This window comes from Phytophthora infestans, genomic scaffold (assembly GCF_000142945.1).
Source record: "Phytophthora infestans T30-4 supercont1.41 genomic scaffold, whole genome shotgun sequence".
Classification (NCBI taxonomy): Eukaryota; Oomycota; class Peronosporomycetes; order Peronosporales; family Peronosporaceae; genus Phytophthora; species Phytophthora infestans.
The window spans coordinates 543026-567518 of NW_003303718.1; the positions used below are offsets into that span (position 1 = coordinate 543026).

Below are 24493 nucleotides of genomic sequence, written 5' to 3' on the forward strand. Positions count from 1 at the left end.
TTCGGTCTCGTCCCCTTCGCCTGTTCTCTCTTCAGCAGCTTCATTCGCATCTCCTTGGCTGTATTCTGGTGGGAGATCGTTCAGTAGATCAGCGCTGCCACGGGTTCCAAGACGACTAACGTTGTACTGGGACCCTCTCGTTCTTGTTGTGTCAACATCGAGGTCCGTATCATCTGCAGAATGCCGCATCGGAGGCTGAAACTCACGTGACGTCTTCATCCGTGGGTGTAGTGTAGCTTTTGAGTTGTGCTTTCCCACGCCCCCTTTAGGTAGCGAAGCACTGGGAGTTTTTCTGTCTCTGCCGCCTTCAGTTGGCCCGAACGAGAAGCTTGGCTTTCGCTGGAAAGTGAGTTTCTCGCCCTTCTGGATATTGTACGCTCCCACGCCTACAGTTTGAGCAGAAGTGGATGCTTGTTAAGACATTTTGAAGCAGTAGCGCTCGTTTCGTACCTGGTGCGTCGTTCGCCATGAATTTGGCGCTGGCTTTGATGTTAGGCGACGTAGTAGTCACTAGCTTAGCGACGCTAGACTTGGGCTCAGGAATTGACGGTGTGAACGTCCAGTACGAGGGCGACGTTATCGCGTAAGGCGGAGGGAACTGCGTCTGTACAGTGCTGCCGTCGGTTGCGTTGTCTTCTTCTTCTTCTTCTTCTGATGCCGTGGACTCTGAATACGGCGGTGGGAATCGCGGTGGGTCACGCAGATCCGAATCCAGGTTTTCGATCTCCAGTTGTGGGAAACTGGCATTTGCACCAGTTTGCTCGTTAGCTCGGATCTTGATGTCTTGCAATGCCTCGATGAAATCCGTGAGTTTGCTGGACATAGCTGCGTCGACGTCGATGTTGCTTTCTAGCTGGTCAATCGAGAAACACACAGCAGTGAGACCAGGCAGTTTTTTTTATAAACGACAGAGTGAACACCAACCATGAGGAGAACGCTTTCTTGACATGCCACGGCCGCGAGATACGTGGCTCTAATAGCAGGGTCCAACTGCGCGACGTCTGAATCAACTGTGGGTAAAGTTTGTCGAAGCTGGGCGATTGCCAATTCGAGCTGTCGTTGCAGCTGACTGGCAGGTTTCTCGGATTCATCGCCAATCTGTTCAGGTGGCTCGAATCTGGCGTCTTCAGCTGGTCCATCGTTAGCTCCGTCTACCTCCGATGCACTAGGCAAACTCGCATGAGCTGATCGAATCGATGCGGTCTCTTCGTCGTCTGCTGGTTGCTCACAGTTTGAACTAGTGGCGACTGACTCTGGCGCATGCTCAGCTACTTTCTTCTTCAAGGTGCTTCTGCGTCGGTCAGTGCTTGTTTTCCGTCGAAGTGGAGTTTGAACTGGCGGTCCCGACGGTTCTGCAGTCTTTGAGTGGAGTCGCGTTCTCTCTGCTGCTACGATATCGATTAAATACCGAAAGAATGCGAGTCGCTGAGCGCTCACAACACTGGAAAGCTCCATCGTCGCTAAATGGTCGCCCACAACTGCAGCTTCCTTCACAGCAATGCACCCCAGCAGATCTTGAATTAGTTCATCCAAGGATATCTTCCCTTCCGGCCACATTTTCGGTGCCTGCTCTGGTTCTTTGAGTTGAAAGTCGGAAAGCTCGAGCACTAGACCCTGAAGCTTCGCTGAAAGAGGCAACAACGTGAGTTGTTTCTGGAGATGTCGGCTCACGATCGCTAGCTTCTCTTCATTCAGATGTCGCTTTGTGATCTTCATGACCAGACTGCGAAGCTGCTGCAGCTGTCCGAATGGTATGAACCAGCTCGCTTGCAGTTGAATTTTCATAGGTACTCCGTCGTTCTGGCTGAAGGCCAGAGGAGCGACAATTGTTCCTTTGCGTGTCCTCGTGTGTGTGTGTTCGAATTCGTGGGGATCGAACAGCTCTCGGAGTAAATGCTCGAGCTCCCCATGGGTTATATAAGTTCCTCGAATAAGAGGCTGGTCAGGGTCTTCCGCTTCCTCCAGTGCTGCAGCGTGGAGATGCCGGAAGCGTTTGCAGGTTTGATCAAGTGCCTTCTCCGTGCAAAATCGGATCTGGGTCAATGAAAGTCCAGCTTGTTCAAAAGGAGAGACCGTCGGAATCTGCGCTTGGGGGCGACGGCAGCTTTTGACTCGACCTCTCCTCGTTGCCGCATGATTTGCAGCTTCCTTTCGCAGCATCCGCTCTCGATATCGTCGTTGACTCGCCTGAATTTGTTCATCTAGTTTTCGTTCACGAGCCAGTTTTGCTTGCAGCGAGCTCTTCGAGGAGACGGACTCTCGGCTGCTGTCAGCGTTGGACTGATTGTCTTCTTGAAAGCCTTCTTCTGCGTCCCCATCGTCGTAGCGAGGCCCAAATATCTGCGCCCACATGACTTTCGTGTCAGGGGCGAAATCCGCTGTCAGTGAAGCCAAGAAACTTGCCGTTTCGGCAGGTAAAGACTCTGAGCTCAGTTGCGGGGCCAGGTCGACATCATCTACCTCTTCCTCATCTGCGGCGTTTCCTAGAGACACGCTTTGCTCATTGTTTTCCGCCTCAGCAGGATAAACCTCGCCTGGGTCTGTAGATTTGAGCTGTGTCGACTCCATCCTGTCACTGCTAGGACGCTTTTCAGGTAGACTTTTCTCTGTGAGCGTCGGTGCCTCTAATAAAGGAAACGCGTTCGATGTAGATTGAACGTCTGCGGCGTCACCCGGATGACCATTTGTCAGTTCATTGTCGTTGGAGTTCGGCTCGCCAGGTTGATCTGTTGTCTTGGTCGATCTCAGTTCCGACTCATCCGCTGCAACTGGAGCGTCACCGCTGGCAAGAGCATCCTGAATCGCTGCGTTTAGACCACCAGCTTCATGCTGCTGCTCTCCAACCTCAGCGCTTGCCATCCATACCTCGTTTCGCACGAAAATACCTAGCACTCGGTTTAAGCAAACTAAAATGGGAAGTACCAAGTCGTTTCACGTGGTTGTTTATTCAAATGGCTCGTACATTATTCGCACGACCAGAGTGCTAGACATTCAACGCGTGATCTTTGCTCGCTGTCTGGAACTTTCTCTCTCTCTCTGTGTCTGTCCGAAAGTCGTCCTCGTTCCAACATCCTGGGCACTACAGTACTCATATCTTCAGCTAATCCGTCGTCGGCTCCGGGAACGGCTCGTTCGTGAGCAAGTAGCGCCAAATGAGCCAGCCGAAGCACTCGACATGGAGCGTCACGCGGTGGCCATTGCCGAACATGATGACCATGGATCCAGCTAGCGGGGGCGTCGACTTGGTGGTCCACGAAATAAAATACAGGCTGGACGTGGGTGAGAACGGCTGGATGTCAAACTCCGAGAACCGGTCGCCGGGCGGCAAGCGGAACAGCCAGGCCCAGAACGATCGGATCTTGCCCTTGTTTCGCATACGCAGAGAAGTGCGCCAGAAGTCCTTGATGCTCTCAATGCCGTAGTAGCAGCGCGACGGCATCGACACGGCCAACACGGAGTTCAGGTCCCAGATCGAGTCGGCGTCCAGCACAAAGTCCTTGGGCAGACTCTGCGTGAAGATCTCCTTGATTTTGAGCAAAATATCCATCTGAATCCCGCGGGTCAAGGACGTGCGCTGCTCCTCATCCAACGCGGCGTTCTTCACCAGCATCTCGGACAGAGCCTGGTTCTCCGCCGCGAGAGACTCCGCCTTGTGCTGCAAATACTCCAACTTCAATGCCTGGCGCTGGCGACACTTCTTGACAGCTGCCCGGTTGCGTTCGCGCTTCTGTTCGGACGAATAGTTCATGCTCTTGCGTCCACAGCGACGCTTTGGTAGGTTTTCTTCTTCCTTCCCGTCGGAAGACGTGCTAGCCGCAGTGCCGGTTTTCTTTGCTGCATCTACAGGGCCAAGCACCTCCGTCGACGCTGAGGGCGAGTCATCCGATCGGGATCGCTTAGTCAGCTGTAAGCGTCCAGTCGGCTGGCTTAATCGCTGTCGAGCGATGGCATCCGAGTTGCCAGTACCGGTAGCCCCGAGGTTTCCATAATGACTGCTCTTCGCGACAGCTGAGCTCGTCGGGGCAGGAGCCAGCTCTTCATACAGTGCACGGCTGTCCCCGCCGCGTCGGTCACGAGGCATGTCTGGATCGTGGAATGGCCGTCTGCTGGCCATCACCTCGTCGTTCGGGCGTTCACCAGCGTGTGGTCTTCTCGGCATCTGCTGGGGCATCCGCTGCCGCGTCGGATGCTGCTGTGGCTGTGCAGACTCGCGTCGTCGAGCCATTTGCGCTGCAGTATGGGGCGCTGTCTCCATCTCCTCTGAATACATCTCCAGCATAGCTGGCTCCAAGGCCATATCGTCCATTCTCGGCCCAAACCCAGGGCTGTGTGCCCCAGTGTAGCGTCGACTCTGCATGGCTCGAGCGTGCGTGTCTCTCATCAATCCATTGTCACGCGACGGAGTGGCGCGTGGAGCGTGTCCTTGAGATTCGAACTGCATGTCGTTCATAGGTTCTCGGCCTCGCATCTCTCGAGCATAAAGTTCGTGCTCTGGGTGGGCTGACGGTCGTCTGTAGAGCTGTGAAGACGACTCGGGTCCAAATTCTCGTTGCTGTCTCTGCTGGTGATACCGTTGCAATTGAGCTTGACTGTGTCTCGGCTCGACGTCGTATCCCATTTGGAAGGCCCTGGCCCTGTTGGTCTCGTACTCGTCGGTGTCTTGCAGTACGCCCGGGTCGAAGTCCAATTGGTCTCCTCCGTAGCCTCTGGGTCCGCGTATGGGGGTAGCTCCTCCCTTGGGCGGCCTGGAGCGGTAGTCCATGGATGAAGCTGCAGCTCTCGGGTCTTCGTGATGGCCGGACGACCCGTCGAGGGGCCAGTCGTTGAATCTTAATGGCTGCTGAGACTCCGACGCTGCCAAAGACAAAATAATAAAGAATTTATAAATATGGATGTAACGACGCGGGGCGTCACAGTTATTCGTACGCGGGGCCCAGTGGCGTGACGCCGAAGCGGGGGGTTCGCGGTCGGCCATGGGGCGGCCTCGGTTCGGGTTTGGGCGGCGCGGCACGGGCTGCAGCGACTTGACCAGGTCAGTGGCAGATAGGAAAGCATCGCCCTCATCATCGTCCGCGTCCGTGTCCCAGCGGGGAACGTGGCGTGGGCCAGGGCGTAAGCGGCTGGGAGAGTGCATTTTTGAGGAACGAACAAGCGGCGTGGAGTGCCGCTGAGTAATAAGTAGAACGCCCCGGTAATTTTTGTAGGAGGGGGTTATTCTTGCATGCCAAATTCTATTTAAGAGGAGCATTGGAAAGAAAAATAGAAGCCTATCAAATTACATATGACACTTTTGAAAGTAGAATCTTCCGTACAGCTAGGAAACCTTCACATATTATAGCCTCCGAGATTTCGATGCTTAAAATTGATAATTGGACATTTAGTTTTGCGCTAAATTAAAGTATGAAGGTTAGCGCCAGACGATGTAAAGACACGACGACCGCACCCTTAATTACGGACTGCCTGTACTGTACTGTACTGTACTGTACTGAACAGTGTATGGAGATTATCCAGACGGCATCGTGGAGATGCTGTGCAGGCTTTGCTGTTACAGTATTTGACTTGCGAGTTGGCTCGGCAGCAGTGCGGCGGCTTAGCAGAGACGATGCATAGTGCACGTGAAATCGCGGAAATCGCTTACAGTACAGTCTTGGTCGTCATGTGTAGAACAAAACATACGTAATGTGAGGAGCGATTGGTGCTGCCTGGCAATTACAGTATTGGCAGCGTGCCAATACTGTAGTTTGATAAGCTAGGATGATGCTGCCGCCGCGTCTCGTTCGAGAGCAGCACGTGCATTAGTACAGTTGCTTCGGTACTTAATAGGGGACCGATGCCAAGTTCAAGAGTTGGCCTCGTGGTTGAGCTATCTAATGGATATGGGTACGCAAATCACCGACTGGAGCTTTTGAACCTGCCAAAATGATGAAGTCATAAAGCATTTGAGCACTACCGTGCGCTTCAGCTGGCTCTACAGTCCTAGAAAAGTTTAGGAGCTGACAATGTAATCTAAAATTTGGATTACCAAATGGTTATGGGTGGTTAATTTGGGTTTCATTCTGAAACAAGTATGACAAAGAAGAGACAGATGTCTTGGATGAAATTGTTTTTGCTTTCCAAATTTGTTTCAAAGTGAGCCATGATAGATTTGATCAGGTAGTGTCGGTAAGCCGTTAAACCGTGCTCGCGCCTGCTGGCTAGAAGTAGATCGATCCAGAAAAAGCGAGTACCGTGGCTCGGTTGCTCCAGCTTCGTATTAATAACATGCGTGCCTTGACGATAAAGCTGGTTGATATAAAAAGCTTAACCAGATAAATTGCTTCATATGGTATTTCGCAAGGTTTTATTACCCATGAATTACGCGTCAGTTGCTGTTCTCGTAAACGTGAATCGGTGCGCTTCAACGGAATTGTATGTTATTAATAACACTGGGCTATCGTGCGCACCTACTGAGCTCAAGATATCCCGACGTAGCCACCGTGTCATTAAATGAATCGTGCGGCTTTGCGCTTAGGTGCGAAGTTTTACAAAAAGCTCGCGAACTCAGGTTTGGGTAACCTTCATCGAAGAATTGTTCATTGGATCAAAAATCGTTGCTGAAGAAACCAGCGGTTCATTCATACCTCGCAGTACGGATGAACCGCGGCAAGCAAAGCAACTCACTATCGAATTCCAGTACCGGCGTCGCTCTGGCGGATCAGTAAAAAATAGAAGATCGAGTAAAAGAGTTTGAGTCGCAATACACGTCACAACAATGATGATGACATAGAGGTCGCATCGCTGAAAATAGGGAATCCGTGGAAATAGCCCATATTGCCTACACACCAGCACCATTGCATCTAGGTGACACCTCGAGGACGATCGAATTTGAGCCCAGATACCATCGTAGTTATAAATAAGTATAAAATCGACAGAACCTTCGAGTGCTTGAGCGCACCGAGCTACGCGCGTGTTCCCATCGCTCCTAATCATGGCATCAAGTATTCCAAAGCCACGAGCATCAATGACAGCGGCTCAAGGAATGTCCCCTGTAATGAAAGTACCACTTGGTAGCCGAGTCCTGCTCTTCCGAAGACGCAACGGTACGGTGCGGTATGTTGGAAAACTCGTAAACGAATCGGGTGAGTGGTACGGTGTCGCACTGGACGAGCCCAAAGGCGATTGTGATGGCATGAAGGGGAAAGAGCGATACTTCCAATGTCCAACAAATCACGGCATCTTTGTGCGGCGGAAAGAGATCAACTACGTCAAAGAACCAGGCAACATACTCAAGGGACCGCCTTCCCCCGTCTCTGATGATAGCAGCAGCAATAGCAGCAATGTGTCGGCGGATCAGCAAGAAGCGAATTCGAACATCGTCCATCCTGCTTCGACTAACACCGACCATTCGACCTCGCCTACGATGAGAACCTTTAAGGGTTTCCGAAAGCAGCTTGACTTTATTTCTCTCAAGACGACAGGGTCAGGTCGCAGCAGGGAGTCGAGCCCACTCACGTCGCCAGTCTCAAGCTCACCGTCGTCTCCGACAGCGAGATCCGGATTGAAGCCTCCATCGCCATTCCGGCGGTTTTCATCCTTCTCTCAGGGTCTTCCGATCCCTGGAAGCTCCAGAAGCCCAACTACTACTATTACAACGGCATCACCTGAGAGCATAAGAAGGGAGTCGTTGTCATCCAAGCCATCTCCCGTTCGACGAGCTAACAGTTTTAGGGTGTTGTCCTCAGAAGACAACGAGGCATCTATTCGAACAGCTGAGACCACGTCTCCGTCATCGCAAAACCGCTTCGGCAGCTACCAGCTCTCACCTGTCAGTCAATTCGCGTTGCTAGAGGAAACCGCGGACACCTCAGTAACTACTCAAGATGCGGTATCGACTCCTTCGGCATCGCTGAACACCATCCATTCACAATTGAATGAGATCTTGCCCGCTGGATTTGACGCGACTCAGTGGAAATCACAATCTGTAGCTGCACCAACTATTGAAGACGAGCGTAACGATGCTCAAGTCTTGAGAGCAGATGACGCTCAGATTTATTCAAGCCAACTCGATAGCGTACCTTCGTGTGACGCTGTGGCATCAGTGGTAACTACCCGCACTATACCAACGGACGAGCCAGCTACTCAGAGCGAGTCTCTATTCAAACGCATAATTTCTCTTCACACTCCACCTATTGCGGTAGCTGATGACAGCAATGTCAGCGATTCACCAGTGTCTACCCCACGACATGACCCCAATCGAATCGGTTCTATCGAGGACACCGATACCTTAGGCGAGGACCGTCAAACAACTTCACCCGACAGAACTAGTTCCTTTCGGTTAGGGCGATCGAGTAGCTTCCGAGTTCCTTCAATCGATGTGCAGAGCCCCCCCCGCAACGCCATCACCTGAAAGCACGCCCAACCGCATCGGTATATTGAACGGTAGCAAAGCGTCGCCAACGCGTAACACCGTGCCTGGTCCTCTTAGTAAGGCGTCGGCTTTCGAGCCACGGGTTAGTGCCATAATTCCACCAAGAAGTCCGCGTGCTCGTCACGAAGTCACGGCAGTAGAGTCGCTTTCTCCGGACAAGAAGCTAGTGGACGATGAAGCTGGGTCGGGGGAGAGACCGCTATTCTTCCGGCTCATGAACGTAGGACGGTCCCCTATCGAGCGTCGGTCGAGCTGCAGCTCGTTCTCGAATTCGTCTCCATCGCCGCCAAAGTTGCCGATCTCCAGTAGCACCGCAAACGCGGCAACTCGGTCGTCTCGAGTGGAAGAATTGGAGCGAGAGATCAGCGTCATGCGCTCCAGCCACGAGAATATCGTCGCCGTATTGCGAGCTACTAACCAACAACATGCTGCTAATGTGCTCGAGCTGCGAGCACAGGTGGCGGCACTCACAGAAGGAAATCTGTTGCTGGAGCGACAACTGACTGCCAAATGTGAACTTGTTCGAGAACTCCGCGAGATGGAGAAGCAGCAACAGCGCGACACCGTTAGCGTGAGTGAAGTCCACAAGATCCTCGAGATCAAGGACACGCAGATCCAGACGCTGGAGCGGGAAATGGCTCAGCTCCGGCAGCGACTGACACGTCTCGAGTCGGACAAGGACAGCCAGCTGTACAAGCAGTTCCAGCACTACGAATCACGTCGCGAGCGTGACGAGAAGCGTATAAACGAGCTTCGCAAGGAAGTCTTGGCAATGGTACGTCCTCGTAACAACACTGTGCGAGTGGCTCATCGCAGCTAACTTTTGAAATACTCTTTGTGGATCAGTGCAACGAGCGCCTCGAGTTGCAGACTGAAGTGCGAGATCTCAAGGAAATGTCACTCCGGTTCTTTTGAACAAAGACAGAAAAGACCCGCAGTTTTTATATGGCGGACTCGTGTTGCAGTCGTGATAAATTGGTCGTTGGGTGTTTCTTCGTTGCACAATTGATTGCCATCAACTTATAAAATCCACCTAACGTTAGATCTATCGGAAGAGCAGCAAGCGCCCCACGCCTTCAATGCTCGCGCCTGTGGCGGCGAGCTGCTGTCCACTCTCCGTTGTCGATAGATTTCTGACCTAACTACTTGGCCGCTACGATCTGCAGCCACGACACATTCGTTTCGGTAATGCTCCGCCGCTTACGCCTCCAAGTCGCTGGCATTGACTTTCTTCTGGTTTTTCTTCCGCTTCTCCTTGCGGCGCTGGTTACGCGTCTTCTTCTGTGCCTCTGAGAGCGAGACACGAGAGACCTCGTCCACACCATCGGGCGACTCGAAGCCATCGCTCGCCGTCGACGAGGTGGACGTCGGTGCCTTGGAGATGGATTTCCTGCTTTTGCTGCGTTTCTTCTTCTTGGGCTTCAGCTCGTAAGTCTCCTCCATCTGCGTGGCCGCAGGCGTGGGCGTCACTACCGACGCCTTCTTCTCCGTCATTTCCACCTTGAACGAGTGTGAGTCGTCCGACTTGCTCGTGATCGTCACTGTCTTGCCTACCACCGTCTTGTTGACCGTCGGCTGGCTCGTCACGTTGGTCTCCACAACGGTGGATCCTCCCGATGTGGACGTCGTGGTAGTCGTGGTAGTTGTCGTAGTTGTAGTTGTCGAAGTGTTCGACTTGACGTCAGTGGCCGTGGGCACCTCAACCTTGGGCTCCTCAACTTTGCTCTCCTCCTTCTTCGACTTAACTTTCTCTACTTCAGTATTTGTCTCCTCAATCTGGATCTCTGCAATCTTGGCTTCCTCCTCAATCTTTACTCCTTTAGCCTTGCTTCCTTCCACCACCACCTCTTTCGCCGCGTCGACCTCAACTTCAACCTTCGGCTCTTCCTTCTCAACCTTCTTCTGCTCGTCTCTCTTGGCGTCCATGGCGTTATCCTTGATGGCCGACACCACAGCAGCCCCAAAGGCAGCGTTGACCAAAGCCTTCTTGCCCTCCTGGGCCTTGTCCGACAGTGCAGCCTTCTCCACCTTTGTCTCGTTCTTGGGCTGTGCAGCCTTCTCCACCTTTGTCTCGTTCTTGGGCTGTGGCTCTACCACAGGCTGCTGCAGCTTGTCCTCCTTCTTGGCCGAAATCTTCTTCGCCTTGGCAAAGCTCTTATCCACCTGCAGATACTCGCGCAGCACCTTGGCAAAGCTCTGCGGCTGCTTCTTGGCCAAGTAGAACTTGGTCACGGCCTGCAGAAACGCATCCAGCCGCACCTGGCGCTCCTCAGGCTTGGGTGTGAAAAAGAATCCGCCCTTGGGCGGAAAGTCGAACTTGAAGCTGCGATCCGTGGCCCTGAGCGCCTCGTAGAAGGCCAGGAACTTGCTGTAGCGGATAGCCAGCGTCCACGTGGAGCCCTCCAGCGTCACCACCGTCGTGTACGCGTGGAATGTCGTGAAGTCGAAGCCAGTGACGTGTGCCGATAGCGTCGCCAGCGAGGGCCTGGTCGCCGTCGTCGTCTTGGTCGCCATTATTGACTACCACGTGCGCTTCACGCAGAAGAATCTCGAATGGCGCCAAAGGTGCGAAGGTACGGCGGCTAAGCTGGTTGTTTAGAGACCATGCGCGCGGCACGTTTTCCCTTCAGAGCAGCGCAAAAAGTGGCCGCACTTAGATTTGCCAAGTTGTTGTGACTGTATGGCATTTGTATGGTATCGAGCTTTTAGCGATTGTTAAAGCCTGGTCTTTGCCTCGTTTGGCCAAAAATTTTGTCCTCGGGACCATCTTCGCGCAAAAAGCTCTCGGATAGAGCACGGCTGTGGTGTTTGCCACTGGCGGCAAATTGCCAGCGGCGTTTTTGCCATTCATGCTATCCTGAATCAGGGCACCTTGAGAAGCATCACCAAGCTGTGCGCTGCGCGCTGCGCGGAGCTGGATCGCTTTTACTGCTGTCATTTACACTGAAGTTATTAAAATTGACACGGCACCCAGCAAACTGAAGCTTTGTAGATAGTTTTTGCCTATCCGTGGATGATGAAGCCGAACTTCGCTTCGAGTCGAAGATCTCTATCCGGAGAGCTGTTGCGGTCTCAGTTGAGACCGTTTTGGAGTTCTTGGACTTCGGCCGCTTCCTGACCGCACATTATTCGAAGACAGCTCGGAAGCAAGCAAACATTACTGCGGTAGACTTTACAAGTTTAGGTGATGGTGGCCACGTTACGTGGTGTGATCTTCAAGGTCTGATGTTCCGAATCGTGAACAAATGTATCTCCTTCAACACAAAACCTCATCGACCGTAATAACCACTTCGACTGTACAAGTTGTGAAGAGCATGAATTGCCGCTCGGGCCCCGAGTGACTCGATTGTCGGGGCCGTTTGGGCCGAGCTGGTGATAACGAGAAGCTTCTGGGCTGGTTCCGCCAGCGAACGGCGAGCAAAACGGGGCTAAAGCCTCCATGAGACACCGACTCTTGTACTCTTGTCAAAGCAGACGCGTTGTTTGCCTGGGTTCGGAGCCGCGGCGACCAATGCTTTCAGCTCGCATCTGCCCGCGATAATCTTCCGCGAACGCTACATTTTTTAATATGTAGAGCACAGTGTGCTCAGCACACGCGCACGACAGACCGAATTGCTGGCACGGCACCTGCACGCGAAATTGTCCGGTGACCAGATGGAGAGGCATTTGCGATCTACTGTACTAGACGTGTGGGTGAGCGCGATCTTCAGCGTGTACTATAGCATCATCCACTTGCCACTGTCAGTGTTGACGTGATGGCAGCAACTACGATGGATGCACTACCGTACTTACATTATTAATTCATATTATGTTACAGCTCTCCGACAGTGCTGGCTCACACGACGATGCTGTCTCTGGGGCGCTCTGTCAATGAATAGCGCGACGTGCCCAAATTGCAGGTGAACTCCTGGAAGAACACAGGATGCCGATATGGCATCAGACGCAGGTTCAATTCTTGTTTGGCGCGCAGGAGCTCGGCCTCTGCCGCTTCCTTGGCCTCAGCCTCCAGCTTCGCCTTCGCTTCGGCTGCTGCCGCCTCTTCTCGTGCCATGGCTTCGACAATGGCTCGAGTTGCAGTCTCCTTCTCTTCTTGTCCCTTCTTAGTGACGGCGTCCTGCTCCTCGGCTACTGAAGAACCAAACGTGCCTATGCGGCGAAACCAGCTCACCACAAGGTTCTCAGAATCGGCTTCCTTCTTGCTCGATGCGACATCCGTATCCTTCTCCGATGACGACTCGCGTGCAGATTCCAAAGAGACTGCCGCCTTCGGTTCAGCTTCTTCCGTTTCTGGCGTTATAGCCACAGCCGACTCCACTGCGGTGTCCTGCTCGGTCTCCGTAGCCGATCTCTCCTTAAGATCAGCCTCCGTGGGGCTTTCGACGCTAGCCACTTCAATCGGTTCATGTGCCTCGACAACCGCTTCGTCCGATGCAGGCAAAATGTTGTCGAACACTGGAGTGCCAACGACCGCCGGCTCCATCCCCGTGTTTGCGATTATGCTCTCGGTCTGCACGACTGGCCTCCCGGGTGCAAAACGCTTTCCCTCTTCGATCACTGGAGCAGGGGGATCACAAACGGCCTCGTTAATATCCTCAGCGGCCTTCTTGACTTTATCTGCTTTAGACTTCTCGACGTTTTCTTTCATGGCTGACACGACAGCAGCCTGTATGGCTCCGTTAACTAGCGGCTTGCGACGAAGCATCGCGATGTAGTCCTTGGCAACGACACCTCCGGTCAGTTCCTGTGATTGCCGTCGCTTAACGGGACTACCGGAAGTCTTCACCTCCGATCTTGGTAAGGGGTTGTCGACGGCAGCAGCCGTGATAGCTTTCAGGTTCGTATCAAGCTCGGCCGGAGATTCATGACTGCCTCCTTCAACAACCTCAACCTTTTTCTTCACTTCAACATCGTCTTCAACTTGGTCCCTTGCGACGATTTGTGGTGTCGTATTGTTCCCTTGGACATCGTGATCATCGTCCTCGTGTTCACTCTCTTGAAAGCTCTCGAGGTCATGGCCGGGCATAGGCGTGTCCAAATGGAGCTCCTCGGTCACGGAGCTGCCCTCGCTGGCCGTTCGCTCCTCGTCGTCGCCCTTGTAGCCCAAATGCTCGGGGATTTGCAGCAGCTCGCCTAGTAGCGCCTGCATGCGCTTCGGATGGCCCCGCATGTCAAAGTAGGCGAGCGTGCTCAGCAGGAAATCATCTAATTGTTCTTGGCGCTCTTCAGGCGGCGGTGAGAAGGAAATTCCACCTTTGGGCGGAAACTCCACCGTGAAGTGCTTTTCGAGAGCGGCGAGGCGCGTGTAGAACTGGTAGAAGGTGTTGTAGCGGATAGTCAGTGTCCAGGTGCAGCCATCCACCTCCACCTCGGTCGTGTAGGCGTGGAAGGTCGTGTACTCGAACCCGGTGACGCGAGCGTCAATCTCTCTCATGGCAGTCGTGGTGGCAAAGACTTCCGTGTCCACAGCTTATCTGTGTCTTGTAATCCGATTCGGCTCAATCTAGAAGATCACAAACTGAGTGGAAGTTTTGCTCATACGCCGCTGCCGAGTGGATAACCCAGGTGCCTAGTTTTTTCGCCTTCTGAACCGATGCTGCGAACGGATCTTGAAAGCGAACAGGCATCTTCCACGTGCGCAATATATTCGTAACATTTTTTGAAGGGCGATTATGCGAACTTTGTGGCATTTTTTCAAATGATTTGTTGAGTGCTTTGAAGTTCTCGGATCCTCGATGAGATTCGTTCCGCGGAGGCGCCCTTGCTGGCCGAGTCGGCCAGCAAGGCAATACATGTTGTATCATTTCGCAAACGACCACACTAACCTAAAAGCTGTAACAGTGAAAGGCGCACGAAGATTGCCGCATGGGGTTCGTTTACCGTTTGGCCCCACGTCTGTCCTCGCGCAGCAGCGAGTGAATTGCGGCCGCCGTTCCCGTTGTCTTTAGGGTGACATGTTGAAGCTGTCTCAAACGCATATGTTTGTGAATTGTCCAAGTTGAAGCGATCGCCAGAATCTGTGACGGGTGATTCACATACGATGGATCATTGCAGTGTTTTGAAAAGAATGCACAAGAGCAAGCGCGTCAGCTAAGTTACTCGAGCTCTATTTAGTAGAGACGCGCGTAGTTAGTTGCGTCACCCACTTCGGAGCATGCTAGCTGTCGCCTCCTGCTACTAAACAACAAATAGTATACTGGGCTCGACCACCCGATTTAACAACGCTCGGCCAACTTATCTGCGCGCGAGCACCATGGGCAGCAGCAGCGCGACGCAGAGCATCACCAGGTTTGTCTTCTTCATGCAGCGGTGTCGGAGGAACCCGAGGAGCGACTTGGGTAAATACGCGGCGATCCAGGTCGACACGCGTCCACTGGCGGCAAGCTCTTTCTGCTCCACATTGTCTTTTAGCGAATGGCTCTCGCGTGGTGCTGGCTGCTCAACATCCCGCGGTGTCATTGGTGCCGACTCCTTAACAATGGGCTCAGCAACCGGTAACTCGTCAGGAAAAACCTTCTCCGGATGAGTTTCAGCAACATCATCTGCTGCTTGGTTTTCAGGAACAATTATGTGCTGCTCCTCGGCTGCTTTTTCGGCCTTGGTGGCCAAGTTGGTCTGCTCCTCAGCAGAGATCTCTGGTGCAATGGGCGTTGCCTCCACTTCTCGAACCGTTACCTCTTCAGCTGCAGCATAACCTTTCTCAACCACCTCCTTCTCGGTATCTGTCTCCTCCGCAGATGTGGGCGCCACTACTGCAACCTTTACTTCATCGCGGGCACTTGGAACCCCAGTCTCCTCCTTTGAGTGACGCTCCTCAGCTACAGGGCTAACAGGTTGTACCGGTTCAGGGGAAGCAACGGCCTTTTCCTCTTTCGTCGCGACGGGAGATTCCGGCATGGTTTCCTGGACTGGCACTTGTGCATTTAAGTTGATATCAGCAACTTGAAACTTTTCCTCCTCCTTCCGACTCAGCTTCTCGACCGAGACAGTACTGTCAGAACCCGATGGAGGCTCGTGCATCGGGTCATCTAGAACGCTCTCGGTGCTGGTGGAGACATCGTCGTCCTCGTGTTCGGGGGACTTGAGATGGCGTGGCACTTTGAGCAGGTCGCATAGCAAGCTCTCGATCTCAGTGGGGTGGTCTTTGGCGGCGTAGTAGGCGAGCACCTGCTGCAGAAATACGTCGAGTTGCTCCTGCCGTTCCTCAGGCTTGGGCGTGAAGAAGAGCGTGCCCTTCGGCGGGAATTCGGCATGGAAATCCGAGTCTTTGGCCACCAGCTCCCCGTAAAACTCATGGAACTTGCTGTAACGCAGTCCGAGGCGCCAACGGTGGCCGTCCACGTTCACCTCGGTCGTGTACGCGTGGAAGGAGGAGCGATAAAAGCCAGTGACGTGCGCGGATATGACCTTCATGGCCTCGCAAGTTTCTGTCCGCGCGTCTCAGCAGAAAAAAAGATAAGTGCGCATCACTTTCTGGCCAGCCCGGACTGCGGCACAATTTTTGGCTGCAATGCACAGCGCCAGGATCTCTGCGCTGCGGATACTGATGGACTGCGACGCCCTTTTTCTCGGCAAATCAGCACTGGAGGCGATTCATAGATGCTGTCACCATTGTGACATTGAAGCGATGGAATGAGTCAAGGCGTGGAGGTGGAGGCGAAGAAGTGTTTGCCACAACACGCAGGTCGATAGCAGGCGATCTTTTCTTGCATAATTAATTGTTGCCCACAGTAAGTACGTACATGTTATAATAGGCGATGCAGAGTTTGTCTGAACTGATTTTCAGGAATTTTCCATCTGTGACAAGGTTCGCTCCGAATAGTGGACCTGATCTTAAAACGGCACTTTGAAGCAAGGAATGAAAGCTAACTTCGACATGAATCCTGAGGAGATACTTCCTCTTTGTGTTCATTGTAGACGACATCGCCCATGACAGTAGCATCGGGGCTGAGAACCGAATAATCGCTGCTCATAGAGGCCAGCATGGGCACGCTTCGGGTCATGGCTCGACCTGTCGAGACGTTGACATCTTCTTTCTCCATGTTCTGGCAAGTTCGACGCGCTTGTCGTCGTGCTCTCCAAAGCGTACTGAGTGCCACGACCAAGAGCATAAATTCTATGGCTACCAGAAGCACAGGCGCAAACAGATCTATCCCTTTCCGTTCAATATACTTGGACGAGTAGCGAACGAGAAACGTGACTGCTACGAGATATCCGAGTCGCTCTGTCAGGTATGTCGCGCTGGTGATATCCACGGCGTCGACGTATGCGATCATGGCGTGTAGGACGCAGACCACGATGAGAAAATAGACGACAATGAAGTTTTGGCCCACGTCCGTCGTTGATATGACGAGATGGACGATGCCGAGCGGCACGAGGAAGTCGTTGAATCGGTCCCAAAACACTTGCAACGCGATACTTGCTTTCTCGTGTCTGGAACCTCTCACGGCGTCAGCTCCAGGCAGGCCAACTGCGGACCGACCAAACCCTTGCATAGCTCGTCCCAGGCTGTCCACTGCTCGTGCGGCTGCAATGGCGCAGATTAGATCCGCGATGAGCGCGTTGACGCCTTGTTTTGGCGTGAATAACTTGTCTTGCACGAAGACAACAGCGAAGACGCAAATGGAGACCGGTAGCAGTGCCAGCTTTACGACGACGACACCAATTGCAAAGTAATTCGGGATGACAGTGTTGTTGTGTGCTGCTGGCCATGCAATCTCGTCCAAGCGTTTCGACGAGTACAAGACAAACCACCGAGCGAGTAGCGAGATTCCCAGCACTGTGGAGAAGCCAACCGCAAGATACTGTACACTTTTGTCTACTTTGTCCATGAGTTTATCCTCACTGAGCCCACTCGACACCTCTTCCATCACCTGTACATCCGCAGCGTCGGTGGTCTCGTAGAAATTGAGTACAACCAGCACTGAATATGCGCAGTCAAGGCAGGCAAAGGCCCAGTCCTTTGGTAAAACGCCATGTAGAGTGATTTCCTTCCAAAGGCCTAATCGTTTGAGCTCCAGACACTGCTTGATGACGCCGTCACGTCGCTCTGGTAGCATGTGATGTGGATTGTTGTGCACTTCCAGACACATACCTGGAGTTGCAACCTCAGTGCCTCCAAACCGAGGCTCATTGCATGTGCTAGCTTTGCCGGGGCTCGCAAAAAGCTCACTCGCTTGAGGATTTCGGCCAGCATTAGTGGGCGTCATAGTTAGTCGTCTAGCCCTCGCTACACGCCTCCGTTCACGACGTCGATGACGAGCTTCATACAGCCGCAACCCAGTAAGAACGATATCCGCTACTAAGAAGACGACGGCGCCAACAATATCGTTGTTCAAGGTTGGAGCCACTTCGACAACGTTCATGCCCCATGACAATTGTCATGATCGTCACGTATCGATGAAGTTGGTAGGAGAGGCGTTCTGGCGTTGAGCCTCTCTGACAGCATGTTCAGCTGGCCCAAGCCATGGATGGTACCTCGGAAAGTAGCAGTAGCATCTCGCTCTGGTTCAGGAAGGAGGATACCATGCCGCAGTCTTTCCAGCGGTCGAAAAACGTGAGGATCAACTGCTTGGCAGTCACCGTAAGTGTCCTCCTCGCCCCAGTCGTAAATGATCTCGTCGCGTGCTCGACTTACCAACCACGTGTGCGCGATAGCTACGGAATTAACCAGCTCGCACATGACGAGAATGAGAGCACTGCAGAGTGCACTTGTTTGTTGCTTCCACTCCAACCCGGCTGAGCTGTTAAGACGCAGCGTCACGAAAAGCAAGAAGAAAACTTTGAGTACTGCAATCACCGGCGGTAGGTAGCGTCGTCTGGTAGTGAGCTTCACAGGACACGAGCAGTCCAGCAAAGCACTGCGCAGACCCCACTGAATGATCCTCGATCCCCACACGATGAAAAGACTCAGCGCCACGATGACCATAATGACTTGCGGCACGTGATCCATCACCGCCGGGAGCGAGAGCGGTGCGTCCCCACCATTGCTGGAATCTTGAGCTTGAAAGCAGTTGATCACGGCCCCAGCTACTGCAACCTGCTCAAAGCACAGTACGGAAAACTCAAACACTCCCAGTTCCGATGGAACGATAGCACTCTGTTGGTCCTGCAGCCAGCGGAAAGCTTGCGCTGCATGTTGCAGCATGACCACGGCAGCGACAACGGATGGTTTGTGTGCTATTACCTAGTACTGTTATAAACAGTTTCTTTCTGAGCTGGACGTGGCGATGTAAATAAAAGTAAATGCACAGCATGCTGTAAGCTACCGGTAAACAAAAAAGGAAGAAAAAGCGTGATTATCACAAGAACGAGGCGTGCGAAGATTACGCCGTCAATTACCGGTACAGTGTGCATACAGTGTACTGCACTCCGCAGTATTATAGTACTCTGTACTGTTCAGTATCGTACTGTCAGCCACGGTACATGTACTGACTGTACTACATTATTCAAATCTTCAAAAGTACTCTTTAAACAAAAAGCTAGTTATTTCTCTAATTCTTAGAATATAACGGATGCAGGAATTAATATCATTTTACAAAGTAGTACCTACGCATTTTACTATCACTCCTCTAAAAAGCATTCTACTACTACTACTACTACTACTACCGTGTTACTTTATACGGTATACATTCGTGTCACTCGCTCAAGGCGGTACTATAGTACTTTAGTACTACTATTTTAGGACCCTCGATCAAGCCATCATTCTGCAATTTTACAGCGGTTGGCTCCCGCATCTCGCTCGAAGACCATCGCCGTTCTCCGATTCGCGTGGAGCAATACACAAAGATAAGATTGTAGCGCTATCGGAGTCAACCAAGTATGGGCTATGCGGTAAGAGGCTGCCAGGAAGGCAACGAGCTGGAGACGGACCCTTGTTCGGCGAGATCCACCACATGTGTGCCGTCAGTGTTTGAGAGCTAGGAGCAGCGTATTTAGCAAATTTTGCATATTAAGGGTTGTTGCTGTTGTTTTTAAGCGTGGATGTCAAGCTCTGTCGCCTAGCATGTGTACCTAAATGTGGTAAATACTAGGTAAAAGTAAACAAAGGAACTCAACATAAAACCTCAACTGAGGTTATTTTGACACCTCCTGCTGTCATTCTCGAATTTGCAGCGTGAAGAAGTGATGCAGCACAAATGGATCCTGCTCGTTGGTGATGATGGCAAGGCGTTTACCTCGGTCGATCGCGTGACACTCCTGGACGATGCAGTCGTTGTTGATCTGCGAGATGCGATAAAAGAAAAGTTCAAAGACAGTCATCTGGCTGGGATTGCTGCGGCCGACCTCACTGTCTTCGCGGACGGGGCAGCGTTCGAGGCGAAGCAGAAGCTGGAAGAGGATTCTCCTATTAACGCACTTGGCGCAGCGAAGAAAGGTGCACTCATCGTGGTAGTGAAGGCACCGTCTGCGCTGAGATTGACGGCTCAAGCTAGCTACCCCCCTTTTCTGAAAAAAGCGATTGAGATTGCCAACGTCATGTTGACCCACAACAGATATTTTGAATTGGATTTGAGCGCAGACAGTACGACAAGAAGAAATCTTCGTGATGTCAAAGTGAAGTTTCGGCGACCCGAGAAAGGATCTCTCTATGGCTGGACAGATCGAAGCGCGAGTGCAAAAGTCATCTTCGTCAATGAAGTTCTACTCCATCGCATGGAAACATTGGGTCAAGCAGACAATTCGCACGAGTACCAGTGTATTGTATTCGTGTTGGCGGCAACGATTTTTCATGAATGTGCTCACTTGGCATTGCGATGGAAAAACATCTTGGATAGTCCATCCAAGTACAAGTTTGAAGTTGGTACCTTCATGGAAACGGTTCTGTTCCAAGGCACATGCCGAGTCAAAATCCAGCAGAGTACCCGAGCCACGTCAAAGAGGTCCAAGAGGAGCTGTGGCGTATGGACGAAGGAAATGCCCATTTTGGATGTGGTGATTGATGGCAATGGACTGAGCGTTATTCGAGCAGATCACTTGAACAAGTTTTTCACCCCAGGAAAGCTTTGTGACAAAGCGCTCTTTCCGCTAGAGCTTGCGACGTATCGAAGAACGAAAGGGGCTACAGCTTATCTGGACGCTGATCGCAAAAGACGTCGAACATCGCCAGAGGATCCCAACATTATGATGCCCCCGCTGTGCGGTATCTCCGAAAATCGACACGCACGAAGGAAATTGTCGGTGTAACGATGAATTACATCACTTTCATAACCGACGCGCATTTTAGCTAATCAGATCACACCATTGGAATTTTTTTATTTCTGACAAATAAATTTCTCAATTTAAAGAGACTAAATAATAGTGAGTTCATCTTGAGCGATAAAAATAATTACATAGAAATAACAATGTGTAAGTACATCTTCCCAGACCAACAGTGCTGCTCAAAAGGCGATTGGTGCCGACACCACGCGAAGTATCTGCCAGCAGCTGCTGAGCCCATTAGTAGAAGGCGCTGATGTGCACACGCGTACTATGTCGTCGTAGGAGCTGTTGAAAAAATTGTAGACGCTGCTGACTTATATTTCGGCTTAAAATGGAGCTTTAGTACTTGGCTCGTGTTAGAGTCCCTAACCAGTTTGCATAGCCGGTCCATTGATCACCAACCAAAATGACCAACCACCACTAACCGGTTAGTTTTTCGTTAGTGATTCGTAATTAAATCCTGCTAAGTACGTATTAGAAACCTTAGGTACGAAATAAAAAATATTAAGTACGATCTGATTTCTCTACGAATGAGCTGATTGTAGAGATTTTAGTGCGACGTTGTACGAATGTTGACTGAGTGTGGAGGCGACTTAGCGAAAATTTGTGTCTGCCATCGCTCATGAAATCCAAAGCAGCCGTGGCCACAAAGCGCAACTATGGGTATTCGGCATACACGCAAATACAAAGGCAGATGTTCTTTTTTTATAGTCATATTTTAAAAGTTTCTAGCTCTAAATATTAGTAATAGCACTATGTATATTTATCAAGTGCTAATAAAATAAGAGCGCGTACTACTACTACAAAAAGCTGCAACCAAAAATTGAAAGATATTTAGAACAGTACGAAGCAAAACGTATTGTAGGTAAAATAATTACAAAAACACTACGAGGCTAAAAAAATCATATTATAACCAATAAGTACTTAGGGAGTAGCTACAGTCCCTAACCAAAAATGTAGAGACAGGACACGATGAAATTACCTCCACTTGGGCTTCGTATTTTATTTTCCGGTAAAATACGGAAATCTCTACTTTCGTTTCTCTAAAATTGCGCGCGTCTGCTCAGCCTTTCATTTCGAAATCCTGCCTCCCCCTTGAGCCCCCCCCTCCTCTCACTCCGGAACGCTTCTGCGCGGCGCCGACAGGTACTATCTCTGCTGTGACCCACTGACCCCTGCATTGTGTTTCTAACTTGAATACACACCGGCAGAAATGATGAGCGACTCAGAATCGGAAAAGGAACAAGAAGGTGGGGCTAGCGGGGCCATTTTTGCTGTCGATTCATCCGACAGCGACGAGCAGGAGATCCAGGAAATCGCGCCACGTTTTGCAAAGTGGCACGACACGTGGGACGAGTTTTTCGCGAACCTGAGAGAGTATGAAGCACGTACTGCCCAGCTCTATCGAATTCGATCGTGCATGAAGGCGTCGGCGAGGAACGAAAAGATCAAGAAGAAGAAAAGGTGGAAGGAAAGGGAGTTGATCCCGGACGCGTTTGGCGATTACTATAAGAAGCTGGTATGCACGCATGGATGGGAGAAGAATCCTCGCGGGGAGGGACAACAGACTGGGCACATCGACCACAGCACAAATTGTGACGTCAACCTTTCCGCAACCGTCACGCTTTGCCCAACAACTGGCACGTGGCGGGTGCATGTGAGCACACACAACAGAACACACAACCACAGACTTCGGCGTGAGGTCTACCAAAACTACCCGACAACTCGGCGTGTAACAGAACCCGGCGTTCTGGACTTCGTCGACGAGCTCGTCAAAGCGGGCTCCAAGCCCAAAAAGATTTTCAAGTATCTCCAGGAAACAACAGGTTTGATTAGCGAAGTGCATATCTTTATCTTGCTGTCAGTGGCTCTAATGACATGAGTTGGACAGGCAAACGAGTGACGCTCCGGGACGTGCACAATTTGGTCCGCAGATCAAAGGCAAAACGTCGTGGCGCTACCACGGTTGAAGACAGGCTTGAGGCGGTGCTGCGGAAATTTTGCTCTGTTCGGGGGAACACTGCCTCCATCTTCGTTGATGATAGGAAGACAACGCAGACAATTACAATGCAGACACGGCAAATGGAACGATTCTTTGAAGCTTTTCCGGAAGTGGTGCTGCTGGATTCGACCCACGGAACCAACGCTGCGAAGTACAAGCTCTTCAGCTTCATGATCGAAGATACTTTTGGCCACGTAAGTACTGCATTCTGTCCCGATTAGTTGGTGATCAATTCGTGACTTTGCCAAATGGTTAGTGATCAGTTGGTGTAGTTGGGGACGCATTAGTGACTATAACAATTGCTATGCTTTGGTTAGTGATTAACACATCTTGCGTCGTGGTTCTTTCATGATAGGGTCAATATGTTCAACATGCATTGGTCGAAAACGAGAGTCATGCGTGCAAGAAGGATGCTATCAATACATCAAGGAAAATAATTCTTCGTGGGACCAGATTCGCGCCTTCATGGTCGACAAGGACTTCGGAGAGATCACGCTTCTACAAAAGGAATTCCCGTTAGCTCGTGTATTGATTTTTCATTTTCATCTGAAGAAATATATTCGTGCTGAGATGTCGAACGCTATCTACGGCGGCCGTCATGGCGTGGATGTGGATCGTGTCGAAGACTCGCTCGACATGATGGTGAAGGCTCGAGCTAAAGAGGAGTATGATCGCGGCTTCAGGAACATGTACTACATTTTGGACGGATTCGATGAAGTAGGAGAGCTACCAGAGCTACCTGAGCCGAAGCACCCTCTGCTCCAATATTTTGTTCGAAACTGGCATTCCTGTAAAGAAATGTGGAGCATATACGAGCGTGGTGATGTCGCTCATCTTGGCAATCATACCAACAACCGGTAAGTATGTTGTACATTCGCCGTGATGATTTTGCTATTAGACTAATCGCTCGCTTGTTGCTATGATGCAGACTTGTGTCAGCGTGGGGGGCGCTAAAAGAGATTCTGCGACCAGAGATGGAGCTGGACGAATGCGTGGAAACGCTGTTTTTTCTTCAGTCTACAGCGGAATTGGAGTATGCGTCGCGTTTTAATGTTCTAGGCTCACGACATTATCATGGCGCAGATGAGATGCTGCTTCGGTTGTCAGCATTGGTGAGCCCACACGCGTTTGAGTTGGTTAGAAAGGAATACGAGCTGTTCAAGAGTGGCAGTGTTTCGTACGAAGGTAAGTGGCTGCAACATTCAATCGCCCGTCTGAAGTCGCTCACAACCGATAGTGAATATACTGTTGATGTTTCGGTAAGTCGGCGTGGTAGCATATTTTTGGTTAGTAGATGTTGTCTCATGATACTTTGTGTTTTGCATGCAGACATATACATGCTCCTGCTTTTTCATGCGAGCTATGTTGCTTCCGTGCCATCACACAATGTTTGTACGGTCATCGATGGACAAAAAGAAGGTGATCCCTGTGAACTATATTCATACACGATGGTTGTTGCAGTCCGAAGCAAACCGGCCCGAGGAAGACGAGTCAGGCGATGATATTTCTTGTGCTGCACTTCGATTACAAACTTCGCATATGAGGTCTGTGGAACATGCAGTTTTGAATGGGTCTACGAAGTGGAAGACTGGCATGGATATTGCTGGCAGTGTCGTGGAGGCGATGTGCTCCCAAGGAACTCCCACTTACCTAAAGATGGCTGAAGCGTTGCGAGAGTTTGGAGAATATGTTAAGCAGGGCAATGTACCGAACATTTCGGGATCTGATCAAAATTCACCTGCGAAGTTGAATTGTCAAGCTGGTGAAAATGGACCAGACTTCACTTATTCGGATGATTCTAAGAGTGAAAATGGGTCGGACGTCAAGAACTCGGATGATTCTGATTGTCCGTCAACACGAAGGGCGACACAAGCATCAGAAAACAG

The 24493-nt window shown here is 51.3% G+C and overlaps 7 protein-coding genes across 7 annotated transcripts; 3 read left to right on the forward strand and 4 right to left on the reverse strand.

Moving 5' to 3' along the window:
• Nucleotides 1-3100: 3100 nt before the first annotated feature.
• PITG_16038 (uncharacterized protein) lies at nt 3101-5134 on the reverse strand (the record flags this gene model as incomplete). The annotated part of the gene is made up of 2 exons (XM_002897769.1): nt 3101-4854; nt 4927-5134. The coding sequence occupies 2 exons, from the start codon at nt 5132-5134 to the stop codon at nt 3101-3103; spliced, it is 1962 nt and encodes a 653-aa protein (XP_002897815.1).
• A 1787-nt stretch (nt 5135-6921) lies between these two features.
• PITG_16039 (uncharacterized protein) lies at nt 6922-7698 on the forward strand (the record flags this gene model as incomplete). The annotated part of the gene is made up of 2 exons (XM_002897770.1): nt 6922-7583; nt 7661-7698. The coding sequence occupies 2 exons, from the start codon at nt 6968-6970 to the stop codon at nt 7696-7698; spliced, it is 654 nt and encodes a 217-aa protein (XP_002897816.1).
• Nucleotides 7699-8621: 923 nt separating this feature from the next.
• PITG_16040 (uncharacterized protein) lies at nt 8622-9322 on the forward strand (the record flags this gene model as incomplete). The annotated part of the gene is made up of 2 exons (XM_002897771.1): nt 8622-9209; nt 9254-9322. 2 exons carry the CDS (start codon nt 8622-8624, stop codon nt 9320-9322), a joined length of 657 nt encoding a protein of 218 aa, XP_002897817.1.
• Nucleotides 9323-9386: 64 nt separating this feature from the next.
• On the reverse strand, nt 9387-10921 carry PITG_16041 (uncharacterized protein; the record flags this gene model as incomplete). The annotated part of the gene is made up of 1 exon (XM_002897772.1): nt 9387-10921. One exon carries the CDS (start codon nt 10919-10921, stop codon nt 9608-9610), a length of 1314 nt encoding a protein of 437 aa, XP_002897818.1.
• Nucleotides 10922-12242: 1321 nt separating this feature from the next.
• Nucleotides 12243-13912, reverse strand: PITG_16042 (uncharacterized protein; the record flags this gene model as incomplete). Its single annotated transcript, XM_002897773.1, has 1 exon — nt 12243-13912. One exon carries the CDS (start codon nt 13836-13838, stop codon nt 12243-12245), a length of 1596 nt encoding a protein of 531 aa, XP_002897819.1.
• Nucleotides 13913-14638: 726 nt separating this feature from the next.
• PITG_16043 (uncharacterized protein) lies at nt 14639-15817 on the reverse strand (the record flags this gene model as incomplete). The annotated part of the gene is made up of 1 exon (XM_002897774.1): nt 14639-15817. One exon carries the CDS (start codon nt 15815-15817, stop codon nt 14639-14641), a length of 1179 nt encoding a protein of 392 aa, XP_002897820.1.
• A 3697-nt stretch (nt 15818-19514) lies between these two features.
• On the forward strand, nt 19515-20590 carry PITG_16044 (CRN domain-containing protein-containing protein; the record flags this gene model as incomplete). The annotated part of the gene is made up of 1 exon (XM_002897775.1): nt 19515-20590. The coding sequence occupies one exon, from the start codon at nt 19532-19534 to the stop codon at nt 20588-20590; it is 1059 nt and encodes a 352-aa protein (XP_002897821.1).
• Nucleotides 20591-24493: the final 3903 nt, after the last annotated feature.